Genomic DNA, 23,944 nt, shown 5'->3' with positions numbered 1-23,944 from the left:
TCACAGCCCAGATGCTCCTATGTACACGCAGCAGATTTCCTTGATGCTGCTCTCTGGTGGCCATTGGAAGCATTGCAGGATTAACACAGCAATACCAACGTCACTTAGAGTATTAAGCACTCTTTCCTCCTCATCTAATTACCCTTTGTTCCTTTCTTGCAACCATCAAATCCATCCATTTGCATCCATGCCCTCTGAATCTCCATTTCCTTGCCCTAACCCACCTACTCTCCATGCTCCCTCTCTCTCCTCTATTTCTATCTCTCCACCCTCCTGTCCTCTTCACCGTCTTGCCACCTCACCTCACCTTCACCTCAGAAGACAGGAAGCTCTTTGTGGGCATGCTGGGAAAGCAGCAGTCGGACGCAGACGTGAAGAAGATGTTCGAGGCATTTGGGAGCATCGAAGAGTGCACTGTTCTGCGTGGGCCTGATGGCACCAGCAAAGGTAACATATACCTATATATATATATGCCATTTAGCTGACGCTTTTATCCAAAGCTATTTACATTGCAGTGAGAGCATACATTTTTCAGTATATATGGTCCCAGCGGGAATCGAACCCACAACCTAACCGTTGTTAGCGCCATGCTCTAACTGACTCACAGAAAACCACTGGGCCTATACTGATTAGTACATATTCACTACATATGAACATATTTAACATCACTACATACTACACATTAATGAATTTGATTAACAATCCAGAGCCAATGTATGTGTATGTATGATGTGTAATATATTATATTACAACGTGTAATATGATGCATGTGTTGTATGTTCACCAGGTTACAGGTTGAGGTACATTCATGTTATTGTGTGCTTGCACCCTGCCAATGCAATCTTCATTGCCCTCAAGGGAATTAATAACGCTACATTGAATTGATTTGCATTGAAATTAACACAATACTGAGAGCTCGAATGACAACTAATCAACACCAACATCACTCGCTCTAAAATTACCATTAAGGTCAGACATCAAGCAAAGTCAAAGCTCTGACAGTACAAATATTAGATGCTGAATTTTCTGTGTTTGTTGTATGAGGCATGACTAATGATGCAATGTGTTTTATAGGTCAGAGTTAATGATGCGTTGCACGGTTTATGGGCTATGATTGATGAAGCAATGAATGTTTTGTGGACTGTGGGTAATGATGCTGCAATAACTGATGAAGCACTGAATGTAAGATGATTCTTGATATAGATTTTTTAGGCCATATATAGTCTACAATCAGTTGGGTTATATGTGGTAAAAGAAAGGGAGGGACTCTAAGAGTTAATTGAACTAAAAAACATTTTCGACCCTTAAGTCCTCATTATTGTGTTTATGTGGGCCACTTTTAATGATGCTGTGTGGTGTTTCCGTAGGATGTGCGTTTGTGAAGTATCAGAACAATGCAGAGGCACAGGCAGCTATCAGCACTCTGCATGGGAGCCGCACTCTACCGGTCAGTCAATCACACACACACACACACACGCACACACATGCACACACGCACACACACACACACACACACACACACACACACACGCACGCACGCAGGCATGCACGCACACACACGCACGCACGCACGCATGCACTCATGCACGTACACACTCAAAGCAGTCATTTAGACACTACACTACAGTTAACATTGACCCTCTCAGACCTCCTCCAACACAAACAGTTCATACACTACAGTTTGAGAGTGTGGGGAAATGTCCACAGCACACATTTCTGTGATGGCAGTAGTTAATGCTTTACCGTCATAATGTGTCATTTTCCCTGTGTGTAATTTCACCGTGTTTCAACCGTAATGTGTGTCACTGTGTGTCATTTTCCTTCTCACCTGCCCTCTCACCCTCCCTCTCTCCATTTCTCCCTCCAGGGTGCCTCGTCCAGCCTGGTGGTGAAGTTTGCAGACTCTGAGAAGGAGCGGGGGATCAGGCGCATGCAGCAGGTTGCGTCCCAGCTGGGAGTCATCAGTCCCATGACCCTCCACCTCGGGGCGTATAACGCCTACACACAGGCCGTGAGTACAATATACCCAGACACACACACACACACACACACACACACACACACACACACACACACACACACACACACACACACACACACACACCAACACAGGCCATGAGTACAATATACTCTACCCCTACACACACACACACACACACACACACACACACACCAACACAGGCTGTAGGTCCAGTTAACCTCCCATACACAGGCAGTATGCAGATTGCAAAACAACAGCCAACACTAAGACTGAGGTGCATGCTGAATTCCAAATCATCCCCTAGCCATTACGGGCAGTTTGGGATTTGGCAGCTGGAAGCAAAGACTCCAATAGAAATGTGAACACAAAGGGAATGTGGTCTAATGAATCCCTATCACTCTTTCTCTCTCTCTCTCTCTCTCTCTCTCTCTCTCTCCATCTTCTTACCTTCCTCCCCCTCCCACTCTCCCCCCATCCCCCCCCTTCTCTTTGTCTTTTCACCTCCCTCCTCCTCCCCCCCTCTCGCCCTCTCTCTCTCTTCGTCTTCTTACCTTCCTCCCCCCCTCTCTCTTCATCTTCCTCCCTCCTCCCTCCCTCTCTCTCTCTCTTCATCTTCCTCCCTCCTCCTCCCTCCTCCTTCCCTCTCTCTCTCTCTTCATCTTCCTCCCTCCTCCTCCCTCCTCCCTCCCTCTCTCTCTCTCTCTCTTCATCTTCCTCCCTCCTCCTCCCTCCTCCCCTCTCTCTCACTCTTTATCTTCCTCCCTCCTCCTCCCTCCTCCCTCCTCCCTCCCTCTCTCTCTCTCTTCATCTTCCTCCCTCCTCCTCCCTCCTCCTTCCCTCTCTCTCTCTCTAGTTGGTGCAGCAGCAGGCTCTGGTAGCTCAGTCAGCGTACCTGTCTCCCGTGTCGGTGGCGGCCGTGCAGATGCAGCAACTGGCCGCCCTCAACCCCAGCAGCCTCATCGCCACGCCCATCTCATCCCTCACTCCCTCCTCAGGTAACAAGGGGCCGATGTCCACCACCGCTTCATCCACTGCCACTTGGAGGTCCTTCAGCAGCCTCTGTCTCACATAGCCTCAGTCCTATATTATTTCTCGATAATGGAAAATATGCACTGCCGTGTTTTGATTGCCCCACAACGTTTTATCAAACAAATTGTATTCCTGCCAGAGCCATAAATATACAGAGTTTGGCAAACTGTGTTTATTATTTTGAATTGTGGTGGGCGAGTTCCAAGACAATGACATTGATTCTAGTAAGAATACAAATAAACATCTTATGGTCATGGAACATTTAGTGCAAATCTGGTAGAAATCGGAGGACAGGCTCATTGTAATGCATAGAATGGAATGAGGAATGGTATCATTCCTCATTCCATTCCGTTCCATGCATTACAATGAGCTCGTCCTCCGATTTCTACCTCCACCAGCCTCCTCTGGTGCAAATATGGGGAAAGGTTCGCCTTTGATTCCATGTCATTGCCTCTATTTGACCATGCCTGATTGGTCCTCCTGTGCAGGTACCAGCACTCCACCCACCATGGCAGCCACACCTGTACCTTCACTGCCTCCCCATCTCAGCTACCCCCCAGTACCAGCTCCACCCAATGGACAGTCAGAATCTGAAGCCCTGTACACAAATGGGCTTCATGCTTATCAAGGTATCCCATTCAGTCATACAGGTAGGCTACACTATCCACTTTGTCAATAGGAAATAGTAGTAGTACAAATAGTAGTCTCAATGTTAGGGATAGTAACACATTTACCTAATTTTTAATAGAGAGAACTCTAGGAAGCCTAGCAACAAAAGATTGATGGTTTCCTTACTTAGCTAGCATCTGAACATTTTAATATTTGAGTGCAAAACAATGGGGGTGGTGTGAGGACACATTGCTATCTGGAGCATATTAGCATGCTCCAAATAACATGTTTGTGTATGGCATTTTATAATAATCATGTTGTTTTTTCTCTCTCTCTCTCTCTCTCTCTCTGATGCTCTGCCCTCAGCTCAGAGTCCTGTCTTGGATCCTCTCCAGCAGGCCTACACTGGCATGCAGCACTACACAGGTGAGAATGTAGGGGTCATTGATGCAACCCCCAGCCCCTACCCCCTAGGCACTGCTGTAGAACTGAAAAAAATATAACTGAAAGGATCGGATAGATACAGTATAAGCAATATGGTGGTAGCTCCATCTTTCCCTCTGATTGGCTGGGTGGAAGGCTCACCATATTTCTTACACCAATTCAGTCTTCTCAGCTCTTAAGGAGTGCCCTCGGGGGTCAGGGCAGGTTTGAAATTCAGCATGAGTTTCTTTAGATTTTTTGTCTATAACAGTGAAATGTTCTCTGAGGGATGTTTTTTTTTTTCTTTTTTTTCTTTTTTTTTTAAATTATCCTTGCCATTCAGCAAGCCAACCTTCAGTAAAGGCTTTTTAACCTCTATACTGTACTTGAGAGAGGGCCTTGAATTGTTCTTGGAAGATTTTGCTCTGATGCATTTTCCGTTTTTCACAGACTTTTTTAGTGTTTTTCTGTTCTCTGAGGAGAACGTTTTTGAAATGGCTTCTCAGTAGTCCTCAATGTTTACCTATTCATGTACGACCCACAGCAACCTATCCTGCTGCCTATGGCCTGGTGGGACAGCCCTTCCCTCACCAACACACACTAGTGGCACAGCAACACCAGCAGCCTCAGCAGCTGCAGCAACGAGAGGGTGAGTTCTACCATTATATGCTGTAGTACAGTGAACATGTCATGTGTAGCTCCCGCAAAATGCATTGTCACAAAGCCTCAGTACACTTTACAGAAAAAGATTGAGAGCATAAAAAGAGAGATGACCCTCCACTCTCTCTCTCTCCTCCCTCTCTCCTCTCCTCAGGTCCTGAGGGCTGTAACATCTTCATCTACCACCTGCCCCAGGAGTTCACCGACTCAGAGATGCTGCAGATGTTCATCCCTTTTGGCAATGTCATCTCAGCTAAGGTCTTTGTTGACCGGGCAACCAATCAGAGCAAGTGCTTTGGTGAGCGAGGATGATGATGATGATGATGACGATGATGATTAGCCTGCTACTAATTACTGTTACTAATGTAACTCTGGCTCATAATCTGTGTAATGTTTCAAAGATGTCTTTCAAATTCTCTCAGTGTGAGGTGAATAGAATACAATAGAATATATTCTATAATATTCATTGTCTCTTACAATATTTCTTACAATATTGCATTAACAATCATTCATACATAAGACAGAGTAAGCAACATAATACAGGTGTAGGTTCTTTGGGGAGTCTGTCTTAGTCATATGGGAATGTCCTGTCATCCTATATCTGACTACCAACCTCTTGAGACTGTGGTGCTTCTCCTCAGGATTTGTGAGCTTTGACAACCCCTCCAGTGCCCAGACAGCCATTCAGGCCATGAACGGCTTCCAGATCGGCATGAAGAGACTCAAGGTGCAGCTGAAGAGGCCCAAGGATGCCAACAGACCCTACTGAAGGATGAGGTGAGGGTATGGAGGGTGAGGAGAGGGGGGAGAGGGGATAGAGGGAGGCAAGGGAGGCCGGGGGGTCAGGGGGATTGACAAGCAGTAGAAACTGTGTGTGTGAGGTTCATTATGGGGGAGACAATGGGGAATTTAATGTGATGTTCAATGTTAGAATGATCACTTATTTATCAACTGGAACACAGAAAAAAGAATTACCCAATATTCATATGTTAGTGAGGTGATAGGTGAAGTATTCATTTAGAACATGGAATGGTGTTGCTAAGTTCGGAGGGTCTTGTTAAGATGTAGACAATCTGTGTTGTGGCAAATGGGTAGTGACAGCATATGTTTTATTGTTCAAAAGTAGATTTCACATAATCCAGGTATCCATGTTTTTATTAACCAGTGTTCTATGATAGGGATGAAAACAACTATTATCCGTCATTAATTTTATTTTACTTTTTATTTATTGTTTTTGTGCTGTGTCATGTGTCATTTTCCTGAAAAAAAAACATCATACCACTCTCAAGACCTGTCCTGTCCATACGTATATCGTGGAGACTGCGTCGCTATGGCTACGGTTGCCTAGCAACCGCTAAAACCCCCCCCCTTCCTCCTCTCACAGCGTTTGTAAGTTAATTGGCCTGTGTTGGTTGCTGTGGCGATATTGCCTGTGATATGGTTGCCATTAGCAATTTTTATTTTTGGGCCGTTGCCTTGATTCACCATGCTCAACTGCATGGCGAGTTGCTGTGGCGACCATGAACTGTGTTTGGTGCGTTGTGAGTCTCCTCTATTATTTTGTCCTGTTTTTTATCCTTGCAAACACTGATCAATAACTGTCACTGTGCCTCCGATTTTGTAAGCAATTGATTATCATGACATGCTTTTTTTGTATTATAAATAGGTCTATTTCAATTGCCAGAGCAATATTAAAGATCTGTAGTAAATCAAATATGGATGTATCTAAATATTTCCTTTGGTGGATTTTTTTTTTAGTAGTTTCCTTTTTGTTGTTTGTCATGATTATCATTCTTACATATCCCCCGTGTTTAGTTGGTTGGTGTTTTAGTTTCGGTGAGTGCGGGGGTTTTGTTCGGTTGTAATTTAATCTGAGTGACTTTGTGCCTGGACTCTGTTTTTGGTATGACTGGTTGTGAGAATTTGTATTGTATGTGTACCTTTTAATAGGTGACAATATGATTATGTGTATAGTGTAAATTGTAGGTGTGTCTGTGTGTCTGTGTGTGTGTGTGTGTGTGTGTGTGTGTGTGTGTGTGTGTGTGTGTGTGTGTGTGTGTGTGTGTGTGTGTGTGTGCTTGTGCGCGTACTAAGTGAGTCACTCTAACCTTGGATGCAAGGTTCTGGGTTAATCTGTATGATTGTCATTGTGACACGTGCTGCTGGTTGAGGAACAGCATTCCTCTGTAGGAATTCTGGGTTTACAAGGAATTTCCAATCCATCAATAACAAATGCATAATGTCTCATATGGAATCCATCTATATATAATAATTTATCTTAGGAGATGGGTTTGACACTATGGTTTGGTCAAAAGCATTATTAAGTAACATTAGATTACCACAACAGGAGGAGGAGAAAAAACACTGCCCAGAATTCCTATTGTGCATGTACTGAATTTATTTGCCTGCCAAAACTAGACTAATTAATCAAATATTTAAATAAGACGTGCACACAAATGCAGCAGTATGATTGTCACTGTATGAGTTGCATGAACACTACTGTAGGTGGGCTTGTTTAATTAAATATGAGGACATACGTGAGATATCTGTGTAAGCACTGTGTATACAGGTATCTCCCACACTTCCAAACAGTGTAACCATACAGTATTTTCTCGTTAAGATAATGTCCCATTTTTATCTGTTGTTGTCAACATTCTCTCTCTCTCTTTCTCTCTCCCCCAGGAAAAATATAGGAGTTCTATCAAGAAACCTCTTGGGATGTTTCCAGCCTTTAGGTTGTTTCGCCAACCGTATAGCACAGGACCAACACTACCCGGGAACAATATGATATACTGTATGTATCAGCTAAAACAAACAACAACAAAAACAACAACAAACATCATCATGCCTCCAGATTCCATATCATTCTACAACTGGATTCATTCAGTCATATATACTATATGTACATACTATACTGCCAGCTACAGTACAAGGTCTACCTGAAAAAGCATATCACTGATGTTATTCTATTGAACAGGGTTTACTGTATAGTGTCAGTGTGGTTTGTGGTCCATCACTTAAGAAAAAAGGGTCGTGTTCTATGGGGATGAATGAAGACGTGGGATGGTAACTTTATTGAAAAAAAATAAAAATACTATTCTGTATGAATTACCATTGGTCAAATTGTTATGTAGAGTTAGTTTATTATTCCAAAAATAAATTGGAGAGATTGGGGTGATTTAAGTGGAGAAAAAATACATTTCCTTTCACTGTACATACATTGGTTTTAAATGGATAAATGGAGTTTAAAGGCATATGTTATTACTACCACTACTACCGGTATTGGAATAGGGGTGGGATGGGGGATTGGGAATTTTTGTATCTTAATTTTTTACTTTTAATTTATTTGTTAATCGATGAGAGGGAGATATGGCAATTTTTTATTTTAGAAAAATAGAGGATTCCAGTAGTCTGCAAGACTATGGATACACACGTATTGTAGAATTTTTAATTACATAAATGTAATTATGAAAAAAAATCATTATAATTGTTTCTTTATTTATTCTCTGCTATTGCTGTTTTAAAACATATGTCTTTAAGAAAAATAAAGTACAATTTAGAAAAATGTGTGTGTTTGTGTGTGTAAGTGTTTTCCACTCCAAAGCGGAATCATTTTGCCTACTGGCTTCAATGACCTCATGAAAATGAAATATTTGCTGCAAAATGCTTAGTAATTTAAAGGCATATTCATCTCTAGTCCTGGGCTCTCAGAGGACTGCATGTTTTTGTTCCAGCCCAGCAGGAATACACCTGGTTGAACTACTCAAGTGCTTGATGATTAGCTATTTGCATCAATTGTGTTGGTGGTGGGCTTGAACAAAGGCTGTGTTCCAAAATGCGTTCTTGCACTTTATCTAGAGTGTATACCGTACTTGGTACCGGACTTGGCATTTTGGAACACAGCCAAATATGTCTAATACTGTGGTCTCAGGATTGGTCTTAAAAAACACTAAGGCATTGTTTGAATTGTTTAAATACCTCCTACCCTCGTTGACATAATCATCGTGCCTAGACTGGTCAAAGCAAGCTTTGTTTAGACTAATCAAGTCATTTCAGATCAGTTGTTTCTTCAAGGAAGGAAGGAAGGAGGCAGTGTCTATTTGTATCAGAGTATTCAACCAGAGCCTATCTGATTGCTGTCTCAATAAAATGCCTGTGCGGAGGATACACCTATCCAAGATTCTGTGTAGTTTGCTGCTCTCTACAGGTCAGAAGAAGACGTAGAGAATCTCATTTCAAGTGGGGGCTGAGATAGGGAACATTCAGGAAACAAGGCACAATTCAGTGGTTCTATGGGTATACTGATAAGCATTTAATTCAGATAGCCTAATTGCTTTTTCACTGTATCCAATCAATTTAGTCCATAGTGGTTTTTAACAGGACAGCCTTACATTTTGTGAGACGATGGATTATGTAACATTCAGGTAGCCTACAGAGAGGAGTATGTCAACAGATAGGCTCAAGAGTGCTCCATAAACCACCGTCATACCGTGCGCTAGGGCTTGGCCAGATGCGTCAAAACACGTCCGAGGACTCTTTCGCATGCCGTAAAACGTCACTTTAAATAGCCTGCTCCCCGCCCCTTACCCGCGATACCTACCATCCCTCATTCCGTTTGCCCAACTGAGAAACCGGGCAGACCGACGCCCCGATAAACATTTGTCATAGCTCCAGGCTCAAAGTAGGATAGCCTTATTGTCAGGTTTGCATAGAGGTTCTATGTGGGCCGGCATCCCGACAAAACAAAGTGAAAGGGGAGAAAGTGGTACAAGGGAAACACTAGGCTATATTTTCTCTGAGAATGCTGAGAATTATCGGTGTTACAAAGGCCGTGTCATAAGTCTTCAAAAGCGGATTCGAGTGCAGCCCATTTTTCAACTATCAACAGGTTGGAGTTTGTTTGATGGCGTCGTCGGTGTAGAGTGATTGGGGGAGTACCGGGTGGGCGTAGAAACAGTTCACTTCAACCATTCGCAGCGCGCAGGGTACCTGCGTAGAAGATCGAACAACAAAGGTATGTTGCCCACCGTTACATTGATAAGAGGTCTACCTTTTGTGTTTTTCTGTCTGAAATGGATATTTTCTCGGCTAAATTGTTTTGTCCTGAAGAGGTCCAGATCCAACAGATGCGCGCCTAGTTTTGCGCATAGCCCTTGTGGAACGCTTAGAATATTCGAGGGCAAATGATGTGAAGGAGTGAACGTGATGAAATAGCGTGATATGGTGGTCCAATCGGCTTAGCCCTTTCAAAAGATGAAAAGGCGAAATATTGTTTTCACAAACTTGATGACCAAAGAAACTCATATGAACTCAAGTGTGCCTGATTAGCCTACGTGGTTTGATCTCGGTGGTGATGTTTGTTTAAGAACACCGCGATGGGCCTAAACGAAGGTCATTATGGTTTGAAATGCAATCATCGCTGGCGAAATAAGACCTAGACTCTTTTACTGTGACTGAGTAGCCTATTCGTGAAGGAGATAGGCTACTGTATCCAAACGATACGTATGACGATGCTCCCCATCCGAGAAGTTACCGGAAATGTTTACAACATTGTTTCAATCCTATATGCACTTATTAAGTTAAAGTAAAGTTGGCAACTGTATCACTGGTCGTTCTTTTCTGCACTGGGGTTAAATATGTTATTTGAAAGGCAAAGTTTTTGAAAACATCACGGGCCTTGTCAATTCCGCTATGTCCGGAGCCACCCTTTTTGTGAAACGGAGCGCCCCACCCCCTCTCCAATGCTTTAAGCAAAAAGCGTATAGCTTTCCGTTCAGCCGGTGTCAACGTAATTAAAAAGTCTTTGGTCTCAACTGCAAACTGTGAATAAGGTCCCATTCCATAGAAACCATTTTAAACGTATTTTACAGTTTATACAAAAACAAACTTTTCTTTAGTAGCCTGATGTTTTAAATGCCGTGCAAATCTGAAATACTAGTAGTTTTGTGTCTTACTCTGAGCTGTTTGTCACTCATGTCCCTAGTATAATCCTTTAATAGCCTACAGTGAGGGAAAGTATTGCAATCTTAGTCTACTTTCCTGTTTGCACTGCAGCAGCCGGTATTTCTGCATGTAGCCAGACGCCTTGCCTCCCAACTTAGTGGTACTGGATCTATGAACTAGCCTAAGCTTCTTATCTAGTTTTCCTCTCCAATCATCATGCAAGTCCAACTTTATGCAGAAAGAGTAGACATTATAACAAACATATTACATTTTCCATTTGGCTGTAGACAGAAGTTTGTAATTGTCTTCTTAAAGCTTGTAGGTAGAAAACATACAGTCAGCTCTCGGGAGATAAGCATTTGCAACTTGCTAGAACTACCCTGTGTTACCCTGGTCACAAAGAATAAGCTTTTCTTCAGTCTATTCATTCTGGCTCCTGACAAGATCCACAGGAGACCACTGACACTCACCTCCATTCTCTTGTGCACACTATGGACACCAAGGGTACTCATTAACACATTCCAATTCAAAAGAGAGAATCTCCTCCTTACACGGACAATCAGTGTGTCTTTATTGACAGTGTAAGTGAATGATTTGGGGCAACATGTCCCCTGGAAGATAAGGGGGATTCCAAGAGCTGTTGGTGAAACAATATGTAACGAACAGATTTGTGCAACAAAGTGCAATGTAGCTACTCCCATCAATGAATAAAGTCACTTGTTAACATGCTGAATGAGGGTCTAAACACTAACGTGTGTTGTTTCACACTCCATTTTACTATAAGTAAAATGATCTACCGCTTTCTTATGTTAAACTGGGAATGGTCCCCCTCAGGTGTAACTCCTGTGCAAACAAAGGCAAACTGCACTTGACATTGTTCATTCACAGTAAAGCTTTAGCGTGGTCAAAGTCCATGCATAAAATCCCCATTAACCAGTCAGGACACATACAGGAGAGACAGAGAGGCGCCATTTGGGGGGCCAACCATAACAACTGGTTAGTTTGGAGCTTCACCGTAATTAACTGACACTAAAACAAGGCGGGGCCTCATAGCAAGTGAAGAATAATCCCAGCTGACAAACAAAACATCTTGTATGTTCTGTACGCCTGAGATTGGGTAGAAACTAGAAAGTTGTGTTGTGTACATACACATTATCCTAAAATACCTTACTTTCAGGAGTTGGGTTTGTTACTCTTTCATAATTTGCCTTAATCATTTAATCCTTGTGGTCCGACACTACCACCACCACCCCACTGTGTGGTGAGACATAACCAAGCAGGCAGTGTCGTGTTGTCATGCTGGCCCTGCCCCTCACCGGCTGCAGACACAAAGGAGTCTCAGTAAGCTGAGAGTCAACCTGAGCCCTGGGCCCTCTCTTGTTAGTCAGTAACACTACTAACGTCCACAGGTGACTACAAGCCCCATTCATAACCTGCCAATAGTGACAGCAGTGCTGATGTCATAGGGCCGTCCAGAGGCTTTCACAGTAGATCCTGTTGCCTGTCTTGTCATGATACGCACGCATAGCATCTTGCCCAATAAACAAACTTGTGTTAATGAGTCTATCTGTGTCACAAGAGCTTATCCCAATGTCATTTATTGTCTCAAGTTCATTTATTTGATTTTATTTCAGATTAGTCTCATTAAGATAAAATGGTCCAGTTAGTTGACTGTGTATTCAGCTGTCCAATGTCAGGAAGTCTTGTAGTTTGTGTCTGCATCATGCTGTGTATTCTTCTTTGTGTAAATATGCGAGTGAAATCTCGTTTTAGTTGATATTTTCAATTAGGTCAGATTGTGTGACTGTGTGACTGTCTCTTGCAGCATGTTTGCATGAGTACATCTTTAGGGAAATAGTTTTGCACGTGCACCTGCGCGCACAACCATTTATCAACATGGAATACTCACCTGACAAAGATTCAAAGAGTCCTCTCAGTCACACGTTATAATAGTTGCCCTATGCATGTATAGTAACTCTACAATATTGATTTACTAATACTGTAACACAGTACATAAGAGATTGCATTGTTTTTACTAGAGTGATTACACTGTTACTACTCAGGTACAGGGGCAACTTAATTCTTATGGATATCATTTTGGTATTTAGTCTGCCAAAGAATGTGACTGATTTCTCTCTCTCTCTCTCTCTCTTTTTCTTTTTCTCTTTCTATTTCTCTCTACTCTCTCTCTCCTCTTTCTCCTGTCTCTCTCTACAGGATGTTGTCGTGGCTGTATGAGCTGGTATGGCAGGACAGCCTTTGGTTCCCAGCAGGACTAGGTTGGGCTGACCTGGAGGACAAGGATGGAAAAGTCTACGCCAAAGGAAGTGATCTCTGGGTCATCTTCCCTATCTCACTCTGCTTCCTGGTTATCAGACAGATATTTGAGAGGTCAGTAAAACCAGCTCCAGACAGTCTCTCCCCCCTATCCCAAATCTACCCTACTGTTTGAGCCTCTACCCTCTATGCACTTGTAGAGATCTGGGAAGACTGCAGCGGTGGAAGCATCCCACTGCCTCCTCACCTGGGACCAGTAGAACTCCCAACGTTCCTCTAGCTTGATGTTTGTTTTTATTTCTCTCTAGGTCAAATCTTGTTTACTTGTTGGTGTAGCCCTATTGAGGACTGTTCAGACTGTTGGGGCTTTTAAAGCATGCCTTAAGACACATATTTATCGGCCTGCCTACCCTTCCTCCTAGACTTTGATTGCTGCTTTTATATGATATGATTATATATTAGTTTTCCATTATTATTATAATTTTTTTCTATTTTATCTTTTATGCACTTTGAGATTATTCTTGTATATATCGCTTTATAAATGTAATACATTATTATATATAATAATATTATGTAATCACTGCCTGCTGTTAGATGACAGTATTTACAGTAACAGCTGATCTACCTCCCTTTCCCCTCATCAGGGCGGTGGCCAGTCCTCTCGCTGCTCTGCTGGGAGTGAGGGAGAAGGTGCGTGTCAGAGCAGCTCATAACCCCACACTGGACTCCTACTTCTGCAACGCATCAAAGCACCCCTCACAGGTAGGTAACCGTCGCGCAGACACACACACACACACGTACTGCAATGCTACATACCACATTTTTACCTCCACCAGCCTCCCCCTGGTGTAGGTAATTTGCAATTCTAGTGACCATCATTTATGTGACCAAGAGTTGGGCTAAAACAAACACCACACCCAATGCAAAGCACTGTACAATTACAACATCACATTGCCTGCTTCCTCTCTCCTTGTGTATGTAAGGTCTACACTGCCTCTCATCCTTCTCTCTGTCCAATAGAGCTCCATAGAGGGTTTAAGTAAACAGTCGGGTTGCTCAGTACGGCAGGTCCAGCGATGGTTCAGACGGAGGAGAAACCAGGACCGGCCCAGCCAGCTTAAAAAGTTCCGGGAAGCCAGGTAACCTCAGCAGCCAAATGCCTGAACCAACAACAATGGACGTGCTGTTTAGAATACAGATGACTATACCACACTTCCTGGTAACTGGAATGAAATGAAATGAAATCAAAGTTTATTCATCACATGCACAGGATACAGATGTAAATGGTACAATGAAATGTATGAAACAAGCATCCTCTCAACAGTGTAATGTAAATAAAAGGAATAAATGAGAATAATAACAATAGGCAATAAGGCACAGTAAACCACTACCGAATAGAAGCAGGACTGCACTTGCCCATATACTGTATAATTCAGCTGTGCCAAAACAACCCCTATTTATCTTAGATGGGGGGGGGGGGGGGGCGCGCTTCACTGTACTGTGTAACGTTTTATGTTTTGTGTGGTTACTGTAAAACTGTGGCTTCTAGCTTCCTGTCATTGTCAGTGTTTTGATGTGAGTTTTAATATTCACCTGAACTACATACAGGCTGTTGTATCTGATGTTTTACTTTGTTTTGAAGGAGCCCATGTCTGTAGTCTGTTTGTTGTGCGTAGGTGTGACATTATTGTATGCTGTGTGAAATTTTGTTGTCTTAAAGTGCTGTCTCTGAGGTTGCTGTGCGTTCTCTTACAGTTGGAGATTTACCTTTTACCTTCTTGCTTTCTTTGCTGGCCTGGCTGTCCTCGTTGATGTGAGTACAATATTATTGCAATATTTGTTTAGGCTTATGTTTGTCAAAATGTTATTGAAATGTTTGTTTTGTTCAGTTTGATATGTTCTAGCGAGAGACATTTTGTGCTTTGTGTTGTGGTTGAGAAGCCCATCCTCACTAGTGTGTGTATCTGTCTGTTCCCAGAAACCTTGGTTCTATGATATGAAGGAGATGTGGAATGGCTTCCCTAAACTGGTATGTCCAATCTGTACCTCCATGTGACTTTAACTGACTTTAACTGAATCTGAATGTTGACCTAAGTCTTTAAAAGTCATACAATGCGCCCCACCCTTTTACTTGAAGTGTTAGAGCCTAGGGGTAGTTCACAGGTGCACATTTCAGGGAAAAAGGTGGAGAATTGGGACGCATGGTCTGTCATATTCTGAAACGATCACAGACATTTTGGACTATTTCAGCGCATGAACAGGTTTTTCTGCTGGTAATTTGTTTATAAAATGTACAAGCTGTCAGACTGAAGTCCTTGGCAGCTCAATATACCTTTTTGTTTGTCCACCTCCCCTCCTACAGCCACTGCTGCCTTCCCAGTACTGGTACTACATGATCGAGCTGGGCTTCTATATCTCACTACTCTTCAGTGTGGCTTCCGATGTGAAACGCAAAGTAAGTGAAGCGTCACTCACAAACTCTGGATATGTTCCAATACCCAACCTAGCATACCACATGCAGAAGAGTGAAGCAATGAGAATAAGAGGGAGACTCTCTCGTCTTCAGCCAAGAGACTCTCACCACTTCACAGCAGATGTCGCAACCAACTTATGTAGGGCCCTTGTCTGGCTCCTTACTGTACTGTATGTGCTTTAGCCAATCTCTAGTTATAGTTGTTTCACTGTAGTCAAGTATAGCTAGTCACAGGAGTTGGCTTCAGCACATACAGTGTGGAGTTGTGTGGCCCTTAGTCCACCGTTAAAATGATGGGAACTTCTGTTTCCAGCCATTTCCCCTCTCCCTGCCCTGTTGTGTTGTGTGTCTATGACCGGAGAGTTAATGTGTGTGTCCAGGGCCTCTGTGGGTTAATGTGACAGCAGAGATGAGGCTAAGTAACAAACACAGGAGAGACTGATTGACCGTGTTGTTTCCAGCCTGCACATGCAAATGAAAGGTGGCAGCTCTTCAAGCCAGTCAGCAGACTGGTCTGAAATCCAGTTCTGTTTGTTTGTTTGATTTGACACACAGGGAATTAATGGTGCTGATCCATAACAATGGTTTTAGAGCTGTATTAGACCTCCACATTGTTAACTGTGGTTGCACAGAATTTTTTTATTGGCCTGTTATAACATTTTGCTCTCCTTTTAGTTCTGGGCCTGAGTGTCTCTTTTGGTTGTTGTAAAACCACTAATGCACTTGCATTGAGTCACTAATTTGTAAGACGCAGATCAATCAGCACACGCACACACACAATCACCAATTCCTGCCACTGGATCAATAAGTGGGTGTTACAGAGTCCTAGAGATGTCCCACTGGCAATTTTTAAATAATATTTGTTTTAGCTATATAACATATGTCATAACTGTTGTTCAGAACAACATCCTTAAAACCTTGAGAATCAAGTAACAAAATGTAATGCCCCTTGATGACACAGTTTGTGGTGGGCCTATGTATGATGTACGATGAACTGATCACAACCCCTCTCTCTCTCTCTCTCTCTCTCTCTCTCTCTCAGGATTTCAAGGAACAGATAGTCCACCATGTGGCAACTATCATGCTGATCAGTTTCTCTTGGTTAGTCAACTACATCCGAGCCGGGACTTTGATCATGTTGGTGCATGACGCCTCTGACTACCTACTGGAGGTACTCCACCCCCACACAGTTGCCTCCACACACTCACAATACTTCACAGTGTGAAGCTAAAATGTAGCAGCGCGTTTTTTTTACCATTTTCCAACTGTAGGGTTTTCCAATCAGATAAACTATGGAGGATCATTTGAAGCTTTTGTCCATTCTATATACTGAACCACAGAGAACCTTTTGAAGTCTCTATGGTCAGTGTTAGGCATCTCATTTCAGACTGCCATCTAGAGGAGAGTATGGGAAACCATAACAAAGTATAATCAGAGAAGGATCAAAGCAAGAGGCCCTCCACAGCTGTGTGTTTTTTGACTGGAAGGCAATGGGACAGTGTCCCATTTGGTTAACAAAAACAACACTGGGCGTAGTCCAGCCACCTGCACTTCAACGATGCGTAGGTTGTTAAGAAGGTTATGGTGTTGTTGGCATAGTATGTCATGCATATCATACCGCTATTGACAGGATATGGTATTGTTGGCATAGCAACTCATGCCGCTGGTTTTGAGAAACTTGATATCAGAGTTGTGCCTGTTTGCACATGTGCATTCTGTCATCCGTTGATGAATATTCATATTTCTCTCGCCTCGGTGCTCACTGCTGGCTCCTGCCCTGGTGTTCTCATGAATATTCATAGCCTACCCTTTCCCATTGGTGGATAACGATTCCCATTAAAAATGAGCCAACATCAAAATATAATGTCAATGTATTAAAGGTCTTTGGTGTAATCATATCCTCTCTTTATCTGTGTGACTCTTTCTAGTCAGCGAAGATGTTCAACTACGCTGGTTGGAGAAACACCTGCAACTACATCTTCATCCTGTTTGCAGCCGTCTTCATCGGCACCCGCCTCGTGATCTTGCCCTTCTGGTGAGAAGTTTGCGTCTATACCTAACCTCATTGCTATAGCCAACTCCTATTACTGTTGACTACACACAAACAAGTACCCACTTCAATGGGAAAAATGTAATTTGCTGTCATCTGTCAATGGTACAGGATACAATACATTCTAGTTATTTTGTCCTAATTCTCATGCCAATATTACCCTGACTGGAGGCCCTAATTTGTCATTTTGTCCCCCCAGGATCATACATACTACATGGATTTACCCAACGACCCTCTACCCCCCGTTCTTTGGCTACTATTTCTTCAATGGGCTCCTGTTCGTGCTGCAGTGTCTGCACATCTTCTGGGCAGGCCTCATCCTGCGCATGGCCATCAAGTTTCTGCCTGGAAAGGTGCGTATGTCCTCCCACCAAACACTTGAGGCTGAATACCAAACCGGCCCTTAGCCGAACCGGCCCTACCCCATTGCCACTGCTGTAGAAATGATTAGATGGGTATAAGCAATATAATCATTCTTCCACCCCATAGGCTAGGCACACTTTTCCACCTATTGCTTATACCTATCCAAGCCTTTCAGATATACAGATGGGGTAACTGTTAAGGGTTTTGTAACCCTGAATATTTGCCAAATAATATGTAATAATAATAATAATAATATATGCCATTTAGCTGATGCTTTTATCCAAAGCGTTTTACATTGCAGTGAGTGCATACATTTTTCAGCATATATGGTCCCAGCGGGAATCAAACCCACAACCTAAGCACACACAGAGGACCAAATGCCTGTGTCCTTTACATCAATACTGTACATCATCCAACTGTACTGTATCTATACCCACTGCTCCGCATCGCCACTCCAACTCTCTCACCTCACCTTCCCATCAGGAGATCGTTGAGGACGAGAGGAGCGACAGGGAGGAGACCGAGTCGGAGGAGGAGGAGGAGGAGCATGAGAAACGAGAGAGAAGTAAAAATGGCTACGTGCAGAACGGCCACACTGCCCTCAACAACAACCACCACCACCACCACCACCACCACAGCAAAACGGAGTGATGGGTTACAGAGAGGACAAGGAGGACTAGGTGTGTAGAACGGGAAAGAGCAGCTCTCTCTTAACATGAAGCTTGGACCAGTAGGCATAAGAGGGGAAGAATGGACGTTGTACAGGGGAGGTGTGACACACACACACACACACACACACACACACACACAGAGCTGAATAGTATACTGTACACACACAAGTAACACTAACCACACTCTCTCACACTTGGACCTAACCTTTACACTCCTTAAGATGCCGTCCTGTCTACCATGGATGGTTCCACTGCTCTTCTAGATAAACACTAAACTAAAAGAAGGAGGGGGGGGTGGGGAGTGCAGGTCAGGAAAGTCAGCCATGGAGCCCAACACATGTTCAGGATGTGTGTGTACTGTATGGTGCGAGCTATCCAGTGCCTTAGCAAAAAACAACTGTTAAGTCCCCATACTATCTCCTCTCCTCCTCTTGTTTCTTCCTGCTCTCTAGGTTCTTATACTGTCAATCATTCACTTAGGTGCCTGCCCACAGCTTTCCGTACCCTCTTAAATGAAAGCGAAAAAATAACTATTGTCGTTCGCAAAGGGGCATTGTCTGCCTGCATGCTTGGTAAAGTAACGCTCTGAGTATTCATGCTAAACTTGAACTTGACTGTTATAAAAAGAAAAAAAAAACGCTGCTGCCTTCTCAGCACGCTGCTGACCTCCCGTCCCAAATAATGTAGAAGTGCTAACGACCGTTTTCCCGTTAACGCGCCGCGCGGCGCCCCGAGGTCAACGACATGCTGTGTGCCAACACTTCTGACACTGCAGAGAGAGATGAGGTGCTCTCAACGACCACAGCTGGGTACAGGTCAGTGAAATGCCCTGTCTCATTCTCTGCACTTGCAGTCACGTGCTCTTTAATGCGTGTGATTCTCTGAAGTGTTTTTTTTTTTTTTTTTTTTTTGTGAGGGTGCTATTGCACACACTTTATCAGGCCTTGACTGCGGCCTTGAGAACATGGAAATGAGTAACTGTGAAGTGTGGGAGTGCTCAGACTGCAGATGACGGTGTGGGGAAATGGGACAGGGCATAAGTGGTTAAATCACCATGTCCAAATACTAGCACACTAAGCACACTGTAGCTGTAACAGCACATGTATAAGTACTGACATCCCTGTTCACATGGAACTATGTTTTGCACCTGCCTGTTTGTCTTCGGACTGTAGATCAGTCACTGCTGTTGTTGTTGCCATTCTAACTCAACCCAGAATGTGCCAGTGTTGTTACTTAAATCTTTGTTAAAGTTTTGTTTAAAAAGAATATGGCAGTTAATAATTGTGTTATTTTAACTGTTAAAAAAAAAAAAGAAGAAAAAAGCTATAGAGAGCTCGATTGCATTGTGTGCATATTTGCATTGGTTTATGCCCGTCTTAAAATGCAATGTCTCTTGGGAGAGCAGAAATAATTTTGAAATAATTTTAAATGTTTGTTTTTCTGTTTAAAACAATTCATTATTTGAGTTTAATATCAGATTTTTTATTTTATTTTATAATTTTTTTTAGAAGATAAATGGTCCAACTTGACCCCTATCCAGTCTAATACCAAATTCAACTGGACTGGAGGAGTCATGAATTCATTCATTCTTTCTAACCAGTATTTAGTACCCATTCATCCAAAGATGCACTTTATGGGTTTCAGATATGTGTCAGCATAGGCAGAATATATATGGCCAAATCCTGGTATGATGATAAATGTTTTGACCATGTTTTGACCACGTCTTTATTTGATAAGTGAGTTGGATTATGATTGGAGTTTACATCTTTCTTTTCTTATTTCATTTCATCCAAGTGCAAAAGAGTCCCTGTCCATTTCTATGTACGTGTTTTGGTCCCGTTCATTTAGATCAATGAAATGTGTAATGAATAATAAAATGGGACACCAAAGTTTGTTTTACATTGTGTTTTATTTTTATTTTTTTCTTCTTCGTAAGTGCCTTATCTGTTACAGTGTGATAATATCTCACCATGTTTAATACTGTAGCTCTCTCCCAATGATCCATATCTTGTCACCATATATGATCTCTCTCTGTCTGTCCTCAAGGCTTTTTCTGTCTCCCATGCTCTTTTTAATTTCTTCACCTCCATTATTATGAAACACTTGGGGTGCGTCTCAATAGTCTGAAGAGGCTTCCTCTCCTTGTCTCATCGCCTGCATACACAAAGGTCAAAGCAGTATGGCGGACGTCGATTAAGCCTCCACCTCCATTGGTCCACTTCTCTCATATTAGTGCAGGTGGAGTGAAGGGGACAAGGAGAGGAGGCCACTTTAGACTATTGAGACGCAGCCTTACTTGATCTCCCTGCAGTGCTGCACCGTGTCCATAGTTCTCTTACACGTCCTTGTCTCATGCTTGACCAATCCCTATAATGACCTGTTGTGTGTCACTCATGACCCCCCCCCCCCAGCTTTGCCCTCACTACAGTGTTTTTATGTTGTATTTTCTCATGTTGCTAAGATATAAGATAAAGATTATTGTGGATAACATTGTCTCCTCTGTGAATTCTTGAATATTAGCAGTATAGGATGCAATAATTTGCCTTCTGTGGATTACCACATGAAATTCAATGCAATTGTGAGATGAGGAATTCTAAAGGAATTCTAACAGGGGTTGATGTGGGTGTAGTTGTACAGTACTCTTTGCTGAGGACCAAATAAAGTACACAGAGAAAGACAAAACAATAAAGTCTTTGTTACAAGACGGCACACCACTGAATGGTCCTGTTTGTTCAACTGCAAATTCTTCATGCAAATTGAGCAGTGTTACTTTCTCCCTCATTTGTCCTAAAGCAGGCCAGCGTGTGTGTGTGTGTGTGTGTGTGTGTGTGTGTGTGTGGGGGGGGGGGTCACAGGTCAAATTAATCACACTGAGTTGCCTTCTCCATGTCTCTGTTGGCAGATGCAGTCATCACTGATCCTGTCTTCCTCATCCATTGTCAGTTCTGTGGATCATATTCTTTCATTCCCGAACACTGTCCCTTTTCTGTTCTTCCCCCTTCCTGCTTCTCATGGGTTGGTAGAGCAAATATCAGAGTACATTTCAGCCATTTGTAATGAACAAGGAAACACTGCTCAGGAATGAGGATCCTGAGACGAGAATGAATGGGTGAGAGCCTTTAGTCATGCTAAAATAACATGATCTAAGGTTACCACAATTATTGGAGGGGGGTGACTATGTGTCTCTCTTGGTGGGCGCTCCGGTAGTCAGAGGTTTATAGTATGAGGTCTTTTACATAAAAGGTGAAAGGTAACAAGCTATCAGGGACTCAGTTGGGAAGAAAAGCTTCAGACAAACTTTCACTGGATGATATGGCTCTAGGCTAAGCCACCTGCCCACCACACAGTTCCACTAACAAAGTCAAAGATTGTCAGCAGTTGAGTGACAATTAAAGGCATATCCACCCAGACAGTGGTGGATGATGGTCCCATTGAACAATATAGTTTGTTATCTTATTTCATATCCATACATCAATGAAACTAGATAATGAGTCCCCCCCCCCCTTTCCCCCTGCTTCTCTTACATGGCTGCAACCTAAATGCCTCCTCAGTTAATTGCACGGGACTGGGATCACTTTACTCCAGCACCCTCAGCTCAGCCTCTGCTCTATTCCGCCGCGACTGGAACCCTAACTGAAGCAATCTCCATTTTAAATTTAAGGGGTCAATTTCCTCCAAGACCTGCCTATGCCTTTGGTTCCACAATGTAATTGGTAATGTGTATCATCTTTCTATCTGGCACTCGAAGTTTCTTGCTCCTCCTCAATCATTGCTTTCATCCACATCAAGCTTCTTTACGTCCCTCATTAGTTGCCCTTTCAGCGTTTGGTGATGAAGAGGCTCATTGACGTCCTGGTGTCCCTGGGTTATTGAGGTGTTGAGTCTAGCAGGTGACTGGGACTAAGGTCTCTTTGACAGGAGAACAAAGGCTTGGGGTGTTTGATTCACATGTGAACTGTGTGGACCGTTATTCAATTCCTGCTAAACTATTAATAAAGGCTTAAGATCTGGGGGAGGTCGTGTGTGCGCGCGTGTGTGTGTGTGTGTGTGTTTGTGTTCCTCTGATGATGAGGGGGACAGTGAGGAGTTTGGTAATAGAGGACTGTGTTATGTAACATAAGGCAATAGAGAACTGAAAAGGAGAGCGCAGAGAGAGGGATCCTTCTAGGAGTCTGGGAGGTTTTCACGGTGCGGACAGGTGGAGGAAAGTTCTGTGAAACAACAGGGAGACAAAAAGGCCTGTTTCATTTAATCATACTGAATGAAAGGCGAATGGTGAGTCTCAAATTGTCAATGTTTGAATGAGTGATATGCATACTGAAATATCTGTTATCTGTCAGCTGAATTAATTGCCGCTGTTTTATTTGGTGGCAGACTGGGAGATGATATGTCAAAAACTATGGTAAGGATCGAATGTATTTTACAGGGGCAAAATCTAAAGATGTGTACAATCCTCACTTGTTCTCTGCTTTTACTGTTTGAATTCCCATAGCTGCTCTACCTTTTATCCTTTTTGCCTCATTGTCTTTTCATTTTCTCTCTCTGTTTGTATTCATTTTCCTGTAAAGCGCATGGTATTGCATCTGTGTATGAAATGTGTGTATATAAATAAAGTTTGATTTGATTTGATACAATAGACAGTAGACATTACACTGATTTGATGTTCAGTTGGGTGATATCATAATGTTAAAGCCTATGTTCTACTTTCCTTGAGAAGATTGTGTAATTAATGGACATCTACATTGCTAATTTATGTTTTCCTATTTTTCATTATTGTGCCAAGAGCTAGGAACCATAATGTACAGTCCATCACACTGCCTGTATTCATACCTGTAAGCATGGTACACCTTGTAGCCTGAATATGTGTTTGTTGTTTCTGTCGTACAGGACAGAAAACCCTCTGGGCTGGGACATCGATGAGGTGTTCACTCTTAGAGGGGCAATCTGAAATTGGTACATACATTTTTTGAAATTTTAAATAAATTACCATTTAGCCATTGATTGTTGTAGAATATAACTTAGGAATGTTTCATGAGCTTACCCCATCAAAACCCAAAATATAAGCTTGATTTACTTCATTGTTTGTCAACAATGTGATTGTAAACAATCACTATTTAGCTTCAAAACATGGTTAAAACTATCATTTTGACCTCATGGATGGTTAGTCGTAGCATGCATAGATCCGTCTATGACTTTGAGAGTGGTTACATTTCTCCAGCCCCATCCCTCAGCTGTTCACCAAACAAATGTGGCAGGGAGCTTTGTTATTTGAATCACAGATTGCCCCTTTAACATGATGACAAGAATAAGCTTGGATCCGTAATCATATCTTGACTTTGGACAACAAAAATTCCATGACACGACACTGCCTCCTCGAGAAGCTGACAAGTTATACTATCATACTACAGAGCTGAACCCAGCTGAGCTGTAGCCTTCTGTGCTGGCCTGGTTATGCATCCACCATA

General features: G+C 42.7%; 2 protein-coding genes across 2 annotated transcripts in view; both read left to right on the top strand.

Annotated features, from left to right (window-relative positions):
• celf3a (cugbp, Elav-like family member 3a) overlaps nucleotides 1–8,054 on the top strand; it is a gene marked incomplete at its 5' end in the record, with an annotated part of 19,643 nt that extends 11,589 nt beyond the window's left edge. The window contains 9 exons of the mRNA XM_083680343.1: nucleotides 319–447; nucleotides 1,368–1,447; nucleotides 1,868–2,011; nucleotides 2,835–2,976; nucleotides 3,986–4,045; nucleotides 4,587–4,691; nucleotides 4,857–5,000; nucleotides 5,344–5,479; nucleotides 7,385–8,054. Coding sequence (XP_083536469.1) covers nucleotides 319–447; nucleotides 1,368–1,447; nucleotides 1,868–2,011; nucleotides 2,835–2,976; nucleotides 3,986–4,045; nucleotides 4,587–4,691; nucleotides 4,857–5,000; nucleotides 5,344–5,471 — 932 coding nt within the window. The 3' untranslated portion in view covers nucleotides 5,472–5,479; nucleotides 7,385–8,054. The remainder of the gene's footprint in view (nucleotides 1–318; nucleotides 448–1,367; nucleotides 1,448–1,867; nucleotides 2,012–2,834; nucleotides 2,977–3,985; nucleotides 4,046–4,586; nucleotides 4,692–4,856; nucleotides 5,001–5,343; nucleotides 5,480–7,384) is intronic.
• Nucleotides 8,055–9,324: 1,270 nt separating this feature from the next.
• cers2a (ceramide synthase 2a) lies at nucleotides 9,325–20,967 on the top strand. The gene is made up of 11 exons (XM_083680342.1): nucleotides 9,325–9,716; nucleotides 12,863–13,036; nucleotides 13,567–13,684; nucleotides 13,943–14,061; nucleotides 14,678–14,735; nucleotides 14,901–14,951; nucleotides 15,285–15,377; nucleotides 16,438–16,566; nucleotides 17,324–17,430; nucleotides 17,645–17,798; nucleotides 18,292–20,967. Exons 2-11 carry the CDS (start codon nucleotides 12,864–12,866, stop codon nucleotides 18,457–18,459), a joined length of 1,170 nt encoding a protein of 389 aa, XP_083536468.1. The 5' UTR covers nucleotides 9,325–9,716; nucleotide 12,863; the 3' UTR covers nucleotides 18,460–20,967.
• Nucleotides 20,968–23,944: the final 2,977 nt, after the last annotated feature.

This window comes from Argentina silus, assembly GCF_951799395.1.
Source record: "Argentina silus genome assembly, chromosome: 11".
In the NCBI taxonomy this organism is placed as follows: domain Eukaryota; kingdom Metazoa; phylum Chordata; class Actinopteri; order Argentiniformes; family Argentinidae; genus Argentina; species Argentina silus.
Note: the sequence above shows the minus strand (reverse complement) of the source record. Positions and strands in the feature narration are given on the sequence as shown.